Source organism: Panulirus ornatus, chromosome 18, assembly GCF_036320965.1.
Source record: "Panulirus ornatus isolate Po-2019 chromosome 18, ASM3632096v1, whole genome shotgun sequence".
NCBI lineage: Eukaryota > Metazoa > Arthropoda > Malacostraca > Decapoda > Palinuridae > Panulirus > Panulirus ornatus.
Window position 1 is genome coordinate 51,381,928 of NC_092241.1, and position 13,056 is coordinate 51,394,983.

A 13,056-nucleotide genomic window follows, 5' to 3' on the forward strand; every position below is an offset into this window, starting at 1 on the left:
CCTTGAAAAATGTGTGGAAGTCGAGAACATTATCTCGGAAAGCAAAAATGGGTATGTTTGAAGGAATAGTGGTTCCAACAATGCTGTATGGTTGCGAGGCGTGGGCTATGGATAGAGTTGTGCGCAGGAGGATGGATGTGCTGGAAATGAGATGTTTGAGGACAATGTGTGGTGTGAGGTGGTTTGATCGAGTAAGTAACGTAAGGGTAAGAGAGATGTGTGGAAATAAAAAGAGCGTGGTTGAGAGAGCAGAAGAGGGTGTTTTGAAATGGTTTGGGCACATGGAGAGAATGAGTGAGGAAAGATTGACCAAGAGGATATATGTGTCGGAGGTGGAGGGAACGAGGAGAAGAGGGAGACCAAATTGGAGGTGGAAAGATGGAGTGAAAAAGATTTTGTGTGATCGGGGCCTGAACATGCAGGAGGGTGAAAGGAGGGCAAGGAATAGAGTGAAATGGAGCGATGTGGTATACAGGGGTTGACGTGCTGTCAGTGGATTGAATCAAGGCATGTGAAGCGTCTGGGGTAAACCATGGAAAGCTGTGTAGGTATGTATATTTGCGTGTGTGGACGTGTGTATGTACATGTGTATGGGGGGGGGGGGCCATTTCTTTCGTCTGTTTCCTTGCGCTACCTCGCAAACGCGGGAGACAGCGACAAAGTATAAAAAAAAAAAAAATATATATATATATATATATATATATATATATATATATATATATATATATATATATTTTTTTTTATACTTTGTCGCTATATATATATTATTATTTATTTTATTATACTTTGTCGCTGTCTCCCGCGTTTGCGAGGTAGCACAAGGAAACAGACGAAAGAAATGGCCCAACCCCCCCCCCCATACACATGTATATACATACGTCCACACACGCAAATATACATACCTACACAGCTTTCCATGGTTTACCCCAGACGCTTCACATGCCTTGATTCAATCCACTGACAGCACGTCAACCCCGGTATACCACATCGCTCCAATTCACTCTATTCCTTGCCCTCCTTTCACCCTCCTGCATGTTCAGGCCCCGATCACACAAAATCTTTTTCACTCCATCTTTCCACCTCCAATTTGGTCTCCCTCTTCTCCTCGTTCCCTCCACCTCCGACACATATATCCTCTTGGTCAATCTTTCCTCACTCATTCTCTCCATGTGCCCAAACCACTTCGAAACACCCTCTTCTGCTCTCTCAACCACGCTCTTTTTATTTCCACACACCTCTCTTACCCTTACGTTACTCACTCGATCAAACCACCTCACACCACACATTGTCCTCAAACATCTCATTTCCAGCACATCCATCCTCCTGCGCACAACTCTATCCATAGCCCATGCCTCGCAACCATACAACATTGTTGGAACCACTATTCCTTCAAACATACCCATTTTTGCTTTCCGAGATAATGTTCTCGACTTCCACACATTCTTCAAGGCTCCCAGAATTTTCGCCCCCTCCCCCACCCTATGATCCACTTCCGCTTCCATGGTTCCATTCGCTGCCAGATCCACTCCCAGATATCTAGAACACTTCACTTCCTCCAGTTTTTCTCCATTCAAACTCACCTCCCAATTGACTTGACCCTCAACCCTACTGTACCTAATAACCTTGCTCTTATTCACATTTACTCTTAACTTTCTTCTTTCACACACTTTACCAAACTCAGTCACCAGCTTCTGCAGTTTCTCACATGAATCAGCCACCAGCGCTGTATCATCAGCGAACAACAACTGACTCGCTTCCCAAGCTCTCTCATCCCCAACAGACTTCATACTTGCCCTTCTTTCCAAAACTCTTGCATTTACCTCCCTAACAACCCCATCCATAAACAAATTAAACAACCATGGAGACATCACACACCCCTGCCGCAAACCTACATTCACTGAGAACCAATCACTTTCCTCTCTTCCTACACGTACACATGCCTTACATCCTCGATAAAAACTTTTCACTGCTTCTAACAACTTGCCTCCCACACCATATATTCTTAATACCTTCCACAGAGCATCTCTATCAACTCTATCATATGCCTTCTCCAGATCCATAAATGCTACATACAAATCCATTTGCTTTTCTAAGTATTTCTCACATACATTCTTCAAAGCAAACACCTGATCCACACATCCTCTACCACTTCTGAAACCACACTGCTCTTCCCCAATCTGATGCTCTGTACATGCCTTCACCCTCTCAATAAAAAAAAAAAAAAAGATATATATTTTATTTATTTTGCTTTGTCGCTGTCTCCCGCGTTTGCGAGGTAGCGTAGGGAAACAGACTAAAGAAATGGCCCAACCCACCCCCACACACATGTATATACATACGTCCACACACGCAAATATTCATACCTACACAGCTTTCCATGGTTTACCCCAGACGCTTCACATGCCTTGATTCAATCCACTGACAGCACGTCAACCCCGGTATACCACATCGCTCCAGTTCACTCTATTCCTTGCCCTCCTTTCACCCTCCTGCATGTTCAGGCCCCAATCACTCAAAATCTTTTTCACTCCATCTTTCCACCTCCAATTTGGTCTCCCTCTTCTCCTTGTTCCCTCCACCTCCGACACATATATCCTCTTGGTCAATCTTTCCTCACTCATTCTCTCCCATGTGCCCAAACCATTTCAAAACACCCTCTTCTGCTCTCTCAACCATGCTCTTTTTATTTCCAAACATCTCTCTTACCCTTACGTTACTCACTCGATCAAACCACCTCACACCACACATTGTCCTCAAACATCTCATTTCCAGCACATCCATCCTCCTGCGCACCACTCTATCCATAGCCCACGCCTCGCAACCATACAACATTGTTGGAACCACTATTCCTTCAAACATACCCATTTTTGCTTTCCGAGATAATGTTCTCGACTTCCACACATTCTTCAAGGCTCCCAGAATTTTCGCCCCCTCCCCCTTCCTATGATCCACTTCTGCTTCCATGGTTCCATCCGCTGCCAGATCCACTCCCAGATATCTAAAACACTTTACTTCCTCCAGTTTTTCTCCATTCAAACTCACCTCCCAATTGACTTGACCCTAAACCCTACTGTACCTAATAACCTTGCTCTTATTCACATTTACTCTTATCTTTCTTCTTTCACACACTTTACCAAACTCAGTCACCAGCTTCTGCAGTTTTTCACATGAATCAGCCACCAGCGCTGTATCATCAGCGAACAACAACTGACTCACTTCCCAAGCTCTCTCATCCCCAACAGACTTCATACTTGCCCCTCTTTCCAAAACTCTTGCATTCACCTCCCTAACAACCCCATCCATAAACAAATTAAACAACCATGGAGACATCACACACCCCTGCAGCAAACCTACATTCACTGAGAACCAATCACTTTCCTCTCTTCCTACACGTGTATATATATATATATATATATATATATATATATATATATATATATATATATATATATATATATATATATATATATCCCTTATCCCTGGGGATAGGGGATTAAGAATACTTCCCACATATTCCCTGCGTGTCGTAAAAGGCGACTAAAAGGGGAGGGAGCGGGGGGGGCTGGAAATCCTCCCCTCTCTCTCTTTTTTTTTTTTTTTTTTTTTTTTTTTTTTTTTTTTTTTCAAAAGAAGGAACAGAGAATTGGGCCAGGTGAGGGTATTCCCTCAAAGGCCCAGTCCTCTGTTCTTAACGCTACCTCGCTAATGCGGGAAAAGGCGAATAGTTTGAAAGAAAGAAAAAAAATATATATCACTGGGGATAGGGGATTAAGAATACTTCCCACGTATTCCCTGCGTGTCGTAGAAGGCGACTAAAAGGGGAGGGAGCGGGGGGCTGGAAATCCTCCCCTCATTTTTTTTTTTTTTTTTAATTTTCCAAAAGAAGGAACATAGGGGGCCAGGTGAGGATATTCCAAAAAAGGCCCAGTCCTCTGTTCTTAACGCTACCTCGCCAACGCGGGAAATGGCAAATACTTTAAAAGAAAGAAAAGAAATATGTATATTTTATTTATTTTGCTTTGTCGCTGTCTCCCGCGTTTGCGAGGTAGCGTAGGGAAACAGACGAAAGAAATGGCCCAACCCACCCCCATGCACATGTATATACATACACGCCCACACGCAGATATACATACCCATACATCACAATGTACACATATATATACATACACAGACACATACATATATACATATGCACACAATTCACACTGTCTGGCTTTATTCATTCCCATCGACACATTGCCACACATGGAATAACATCCCCCTCCCCCCTCATGTGTGCGAGGTAGCGCTAGGAAAAGACAACAACGGCCCCATTAGTTCACACTGTCTCTAGCTGTCATGCAATAATGCCCGAAACCACAGCTCCCTTTCCACATCCAGGCCCCACAGAACTTTCCATGGTTTACCCCAGACGCTTCACATGCCCTGATTCAATCCATTGACAGCACGTTGACCCCGGTATACCACATCGATCCAATTCACTCTATTCCTTGCCCGCCTTTCACCCTCCTGCATGTTCAGGCCCCAATCACTCAAAATCTTTTTCACTCCAGCTTTCCACCTCCAATTTGGTCTCCCACTTCTCGTTCCCTCCACCTTCGACACATATATCCTCTTGGTCAATCTTTCCTCACTCATTCTCTCCATGTGCCCAAACCATTTCAAAACACCCTCTTCTGCTCTCTCAACCACACTTTTTATTTCCACACCTCTCTCTTACCCTTACATTACTTACTCGATCAAACCACCTCACACCACACATTGTCCTCAAACATCTCATTCCCAGCACATCCACCCTCCTGCGCACAACTCTATCCATAGCCCACGCCTCACAACCATACAACATTGTTGGAACCACTATTCCTTCAAACATACCCATTTTTGCTTTCCGAGATAATGTTCTCGACTTCCACACATTCTTCAAGGCTCCCAGAACTTTCGCCCCCTCCCCCACCCTATGATTCACTTCTGCTTCCATACACATTCACAAACATATACATATAATCACATGTACTTATGCTTGCTTGTCTTCCATTCCTGGCACCACCCTGCCCCACAAGAAACAGCATCGCCACCCCCTGCTTCAGCGAGGCATATATTTGGTCCAGTCCAATGACAGCACGTTGTCCCTAATATACCACATTATTATTCCAGTTCACTATCCCGTGCATGCCTTTCATCCTCTTGAATGTTCAAGACCTGATCACCTTAAATCTTTTTCACTTCATCCTTCCATTTCCAACATGGACAGTGAGATATGTCATTTTTTCTTCTTTGTTCTGTATTTTTATCCATACTCTAAACCTTTACACATATACCCCTTCCACTGCCCTTTCATGTAGCCTTGTCTCCTCATTTGTTTACCTCTCACACTCCTTGTTTGCTGATGAAGATGGTTGTTTGGGTTTTTATCTTTACCATGCTGCACACTAGGGTGGAAATGAGGACTCTTCTTGACCATGCTAATACACTTGGGTTGTCATGGGCACTCCTTAACCATGCTTACACACTGGGGGTAATGAGGGACATAACACATGTGTGGGTTGGGCCATTTCTTTCGTCTGTTTCCTTGCGCTACCTCGCAAACGCGGGAGACAGCGGCAAAAAAAAAAAAAAAAAAAAAACATGGCTACAATTACTTTGTGGACTTGGATTTATGCACTCGACGATCATGCTGACACCCTGGGGTTGAGGCATTCTCGACCATGCTGACATGAGTAGGGCATCCCTCTTGACCACACTTAACATCCTAGGAATGGAGTGGAGCATTCTTCTAAACTGCATTGACATCCTGGGGGTTGAGTTGGGCATTCTTGTAAACCAGTTGTAGGTATTAGCTACACACTGGTGTGTTTTCAGTGTTAACAAGTATTTGTTGAGTGGTGATATTTAGGTACAGAGTCCTGAAAACTATGTGGAATAGTAACATAGATGTGTTTTAGTTATTATATTTATAATTACCCCAGGAATCCATTTTGAAAGGGTCCTGGTGTTAGCTCAGAACCCTTAATTCAGAGGCTTCTGCAGCACAAAGGATATACAGCATTCGGTAGCAGGGACAGGATGGACTCCTTTGAAGCAAAAGGTTTCTTTTATGAGATTGTGTTGTCTTTCTTCAAAAGATGACACAGTTCATGAAGTAACACCTGTGTTTAAAAGTGAAATGAACATATATTTATTTTTGATTGATGTGTTTGATGTAAAATGGATGATGCAGTGATGTGGATTTTTACTGACAAGGTGCATTAGGTATTTTATGATTATTAATGGATAAATTTAAGTTTGAGTACATGAGTGGGAAGTTGTGTGTGAATTATTGTGATTAGTATGTTGAGGTTTGATATTTGGACATTGTGTTGTGACAGTAGTGTTTGTTAGTGACATGATCATCTTTTGAGTAGCAATTGAAGGGCATTGTTCACTTTTGATTTGTGCAGTGGGATGTGATATGGGTCATGTTCATTTGTAACTGCATTATTCAGCTGTGGCATGTTTTTTAGGACTGATACAAGGATGTATGTTGAGTAGTGACATGAGCTGGTATTTATTTGCGATACTAGTTTCGGTTCAAGAGTAACACGAGTGTTTGTACAATAGTGGCACAGGATTTATGTTAACTAGTGATTCAAGAGTGGGCACTGATTCATGATACAAGGGTCTTGTTCTTCAGTGATTCTTTTGTGACACATGAATGATTTCAGTGTTTTTCAACTGATGTACTGTGGAAAGTTTCCAAGGACAATGCTGTGAAGCTGAAAAAGTGTTAAGTGTTTCACTGAATGGTAAAGGAAAAGGTTGAAAGGCACAGCATTAGTGACAGTGACATTATGCAGGGGCACAGATATGAACACTTGATATTTAGATGCCATAGTACTAGCACATTGGTGTTTATTGAAGAGTGACAAGAGTATGTGACGATTGATAATGCAAGGGCATTGTTCAGTAATGTTGAGGAGTGACACGGACTTTGTTGAACTGTGACTCATGCACTTATGTTGAGTAATGTTGTGGACACTAGAAGTAACAGTAGGATTTGGTGATTTGAATTTTGAATACCATGATGAGAATCAGTAATTACACCTGAGGTGAGGAATTGTGATAATTGGACCTATTTTAATGTTGACATGAGTGCCAGTTTAATGAAATGATGGACTTGCTCACTATGTACAAACCTGATTTGTATGTTATGCAAGGTCCCATTTCATTAGCTACACAACTGCCTTTTTTAGTGGTGACAGGCCCTCCTCAGTAATGTCACAAAAAACAGTTTCACCAGGTAACTCAGTTGTATGATTGGATTTATTGATTAGTGCAAAAAGATTTTGTTCGTAAGTGACACAAAGCCCTTCAGTACTGACAAAAGGTTGTTATCCATGAGAGACATGAAGATCTCGTTCATTAGTAATGGGTCTTGTTCTGTTGCATCATTAGGACATTGCTTAGTTGTGACAGAAAGGCATTTTTCATTTGTAAAACAGACCCACAACAGCCATGTTAAGTAGCAGTAAAGGGGCCTTGTTCTGTTGTAATGCAATGGCGTTGTACATTAGTAGCCTTATAGTATTTCTTGCTCGTCATTTCCCTGAAGTTCCTTAGAATACTACTACAGGTTGTACCTCTCCAATCCGGCGCTCGTGGTCTGGCAACTCCCATGTCTGGCACATTTTGAATTTGCCCCCTTTAGTTATTAGTTTGGGGATCTGCCACCTGGGTGGCATTGTTAGCAGCGCTGAGACACCAAAATCTGTTTACACTGCAGTTGAGCTTTTTAACAGTTTTGTTGACTTCTTATATTCAGCTGTATTTTAATCCTTCAAGATGTCATCCAAGAGACCAAGAGGTGCAGAAGATGGTGCTAGTGCTAATAAGTATAAGCAGAAGTCATTATCTGTGATTAAAAACGTAGAGTTAATGAAAAAAATTAGATAAAGAAACTTGTGTAAAAACGTTCTTTGAGTACTGTGAGATCGGATCGTCAACTGTCTATGACTTAGTGCTCAATTTCTGTTTTCCGGTATTTTCTGTGGTCCAGCAGTGACAAGGTTGCCTGAGTAAAGAGGTACATTCTGTATTTCTTCTTCCTTGCATATACTTAAACATTAGCCTTTTTGCCATCTGTACAGAACAATCTTAAGTACACAGATTTTCTTAATTTCCAAATCTTGACCATTAAACTAATATTACAGAGACTACCCTTGTTTTTCAATCACGTAAACTTGGCTTTTCTTTGGGTGTACCTTCAATTATATAATCTAGTTCAAAACTTAAACATCATTATTTGCTTTCCTGTATCTATCGTGGTGTCATGTCTGTTTAACTGTTGTTAGATTGTACTCCAAAATGCTTCCATCTCACTTTTAGATATTGCTGTTCAAAAACTCTGTGATTAACATCACATGAATATCGTAGAAAACCAAAGACAGAGGAAATGTGGATTCTTCTCATGCTCTCTGCATGGAAAAAAGTTTTCACTGTGTATTTCAGCTGTGAAAGACAGAAACATTAAATTGTGAAGGGTTACATTGATGTATCAGATTTGATATCATTATGATTTTTGATGTTTTTTTTCATTAATGCAGATTGACCATTTCCCTTGCTTCCTAAAAACAGTAAAAGATACAAATGTCTAAACAAGGGGAAATTTTAGAACAATTGTGATCAAATTATGTTGAAAATGTCAAAACAAAGGAAACTTTGTAAAATGAATTTTGATCAAATAAATACAGATTTTTTTTTAACAGCTTTTTATATAGGCAGTATCATTTTCATTTTATATGAATTTGTCTTTTATAAAGGAAATTGGGAAATTATTTATATTGTATGTGGTGTGCCTGCCCTTCTCTTCATGGTAAAGTACACCCACCACTCTGTGGTTGGAAGTATTCTATTGGTCTGGATTGCATGCTCTACCCATGATGGTTAAGTGCACCTGTCTATTCCTTGGTGGAAAAAGTGAACATGCCAGTTTCTTTAGGTGTTCCAGAGTGTTTTTAGTCACGTATCTGTACTTGTTCTGTTGATCTTTAGCATTAGTTGTTAGAATGAAGTCATGTCCATACATGTTTGCAGACTTTATAGGCAGTCTTGGCATAACAAAATTTTGTTCATCCATATTGAAGTCGCATGGCCATATCACTTAAACTTGCCTCCATACATATGTTGTTTCTGATTACTATCTATTCACCAGCAAATCAAGAACATCATTATTGAGATAGCTCATCATCTGTTGTTGGAGATGAAGAGGTAGAAGTTATTTAGAAAGATAAAGATGACTTTTGTATTTGGTTATTTTTTTTTTTTTTTTTTTTTTATACTTTGTCGCTGTCTCCCGCGTTTGCGAGGTAGCGCAAGGAAACAGACGAAAGAAATGGCCCAACCCCCCCCCCCCCCCATACACATGTACATACACACGTCCACACACGCAAATATACATACCTACACAGCTTTCCATGGTTTACCCCAGACGCTTCACATGCCTTGATTCAATCCACTGACAGCACGTCAAACCCTGTATACCACATCGCTCCAATTCACTCTATTCCTTGCCCTCCTTTCACCCTCCTGCATGTTCAGGCCCTGATCACACAAAATCTTTTTCACTCCATCTTTCCACCTCCAATTTGGTCTCCCTCTTCTCCTCGTTCCCTCCACCTCCGACACATATATCCTCTTGGTCAATCTTTCCTCACTCATTCTCTCCATGTGCCCAAACCATTTCAAAACACCCTTTTCTGCTCTCTCAACCACGCTCTTTTTATTTCCACACATCTCTCTTACCCTTACGTTACTTACTCGATCAAACCACCTCACACCACACATTGTCCTCAAACATCTCATTTCCAGCACATCCATCCTCCTGCGCACAACTCTATCCATAGCCCACGCCTCGCAACCATACAACATTGTTGGAACCACTATTCCTTCAAACATACCCATTTTTGCTTTCCGAGATAATGTTCTCGACTTCCACACATTTTTCAAGGCTCCCAAAATTTTCGCCCCCTCCCCCACCCTATGATCCACTTCCGCTTCCATGGTTCCATCCGCTGACAGATCCACTCCCAGATATCTAAAACACTTCACTTCCTCCAGTTTTTCTCCATTCAAACTCACCTCCCAATTGACTTGACCCTCAACCCTACTGTACCTAATAACCTTGCTCTTATTCACATTTTATTTGCTTATGTCCGTAGATATTCATGTTAATACTAAATGGAAATGACTTTTACTATTATTATTATTATACTTAATCGCCATCTCCTGCATTAGTGAGGTATCTCAAAGAAACAGATGAAAGAATGGCCCAATACTTCCCACGTATTCCTTATGTGTCGTAGAAGGTGACTAAATGGGGCAGGAGCGAGGGGCAAGAAACCCTCCTCTCCTTGTATTTTAACATTCTAAAGGGGAACAGACTTCTACTAATGTATGTATATACTTACATCTCAGTTTTTACTTGTGATTTCTTGCTGTTTGTCCATGATGAATTCTTATCAGACACTGTAAGTCTTCACATTTCATTTGAGATGATTGGTGTTACTGAACTCTTAACTGCGAATGGTTACATAGCGAGTGAAAAGTCACCACCAGCGAGGCCTTCTCATTGGCATTGGATAGAATGAAGCACTGTCATGTCAAGGAACTTTTCAGTTATAAGGAGTCCATTTTTCTGCTCCTTGTGGGTGTGTAACTTTGAAGCTACAGAAGCCTCGTAAAAGGGGTCTTGAAGTTGTGTAATTTTTGATGAATTGTGACATTTTCATATTCACATATAGTACTCTATATTTTTCCTACATATAACGTTTTCTTAGCGAAACCAGGTTTTAACAGACATTATCAGATTCCCTGTTTCTGTAATCTTCAGGCTTGTAATTGAATGAAGATTTTATGCCAGTAATACATATTTTGATACTGCCTACTTTATTTTCTTGATCTTTGGTCTTTCATGTTAAAGAAAATTAGGTGATCCTAGTCTATGAATCCATAGTTCATAGGTGGAGTTTGAACAGGCATATGTATGTATGTATATAAATACATCAGTCTTTTCTCGCAAGGTGTGCTGAATCATGTTGAATTTTGATCTGATTTTGTGAAGTAATTCCTTTATTGAACCTCGGCTCAGGTTTGAAGATGGAATTGAATGATATATTGACCCATAATCCTTACAGCTTAGATTACATCCATTTACTAGCTCTGCTAAGGAAGATAGTTTGATCAAACCATGTGAGACTATCTCATGGTTTGAGGATGGAGCCAAATTGTGCTCCCATTACAAATGTCCAAATACTACTGCCATAAGTGGTATATGAACATGAGCTTTGTTATATCTAGTGTGATTATGATGGAACTTGGGATAATTTGTTTTAAAGACGAGGAGTTTTAGTTGGAAGGTGGAGCAATTTTTATATGTATGATTATACATGAATCAAAATTTTATTCAGATTTTTTTAAGCAAGTCATATTTAAAACTGAAATTACTCGTTTTATCGATCCTAAGCATTGGTTCGATGATGGAGTGGTATTGCAAATCTGTACATGTCCTGATGGACATCTTGATTTTCATATTCTTATGGCTTTGCAAAATCATGTTGGATTTTTGGCTTGATGAAATTAACTTTCTCTTTTTTTATGCAAATTGGGTACTGTACTGCTTTATAGATGCAGGTATGAGTTGGTATTGGTTAACTCATGTATTTGCTGGTTGCCCTTTTTTCCAGTAAGTCATTGCCCTTTTTTCAGTAAGTCAAGTATGTGTACTTGAAAATGGCTAAATTGTTCATCAAAGAATATTGTTTCCCTGGATATCCAATAGCTTCTAAGTTTTACAAACATTTGCATTTAATTGGGCAGAAACTGCAGGAGCGACTGCGGCGCTGTCTGAGGCTGCAAGTGAAACTCCTGCAGTCCAGTCGACAGTCCCAGAGTCCACTCCTGAGGGATCACAAATTGGGGTCAAGAATAGTATAGGGAGTGTTTGCAGGGAGGAGAGCAAAGTACAGGGAAGTGACACAGGTGTGAGCAGAACTGAAACAAATGTTATTAGTGCTACAGCACTTGGTGTCACTACAGCCACCCCTTCTGTTAAGACTGTGATAGCTCCTACTTCAAAGAATACAACAACATTTGCTGCAAAGGTTCCAGCAGTTCCTGCCACCAAAACCATCTCTGCTTCTACTGTAGAAAGTGTCGCAACTCCTGCCACCAAGGTTCCCAATATCAAAACCAACCCATCAGCTCATACCAGTAACAGCTTTCCCACCACAGCAGCTCTAGGTGGCACACAGATCATCAAACAAGTGGTCAGCAAACAAGGCACAGTCACACCGGGTAACGTTAATCTCTCCACTGCTCCTCCGTCAAAAGTCTCCACCACTGCACCAGCAAACCCAACAACATCAAGGGAGCGTCTTCTAGCCCCACTCACTCTTAAGGTCAGCAGTGAAAGGATGTAGTATTGATGTTTGATGGTTTATTTCACAGAATAGGTTTTATTTGAAATTTTTCAAACTGATTTGAGCATTGACAGCTATGTTGATTCCCTTAATCCACAAAGTGTATAATAATGTATGGCTTTATAATGAATAAGATAGCTGAGTTGCAATTCTTCCTCAAGGAATTAGGAATGCCTACCCTTGTGCTTGCCTATTGGGTAAGGGTTAAGAATCTCGTTTCAGCAGAATTGATAACCAAAAAAAGGTGCACGCTTGTATCTATTTGATCCACCCCATGTAAATGGGAATGGAATTAGAATGTTAGATATTTTGGTGATTTTGTCTGTGATTGCTTAATGGTTACTTTACTCTGCCTTTTTTTAAATCTTCCAGTATGATGTAACAGAAGCATTTTTATTATCTAAAATCATAGCTTGTCCTTGAAATACATAATTTTCATAGCATTGACAATTCCTTTAAACTGTTTTGTACGATTAGCTGACAGTGATTCTTTAATGCTATACTATATACAGAACTTGTCACTTTGCTCATTAATGGACCCTAGACTATCTCATCTACCTTTATCCCATGAGGGTGTCACCTTTATAAGTATAATTTTTGATTT

General features: G+C 40.6%; 1 protein-coding gene across 6 annotated transcripts in view; it reads left to right on the forward strand.

The window, feature by feature from the left end:
• Nucleotides 1-13,056, forward strand: part of LOC139755079 (uncharacterized) — a 192,512-nt gene that overhangs the window by 69,543 nt on the left and 109,913 nt on the right. For all 6 annotated transcript variants that reach the window (XR_011714028.1, XR_011714029.1, XM_071673164.1 and 3 more), the window contains exon 4: nucleotides 11,851-12,431. Coding sequence is in view for 4 of the 6 variants with exons in the window: in XM_071673164.1 (XP_071529265.1) it covers nucleotides 11,851-12,431 (581 nt within the window). In the remaining 2 variants the exon portion in view is untranslated. The remainder of the gene's footprint in view (nucleotides 1-11,850; nucleotides 12,432-13,056) is intronic.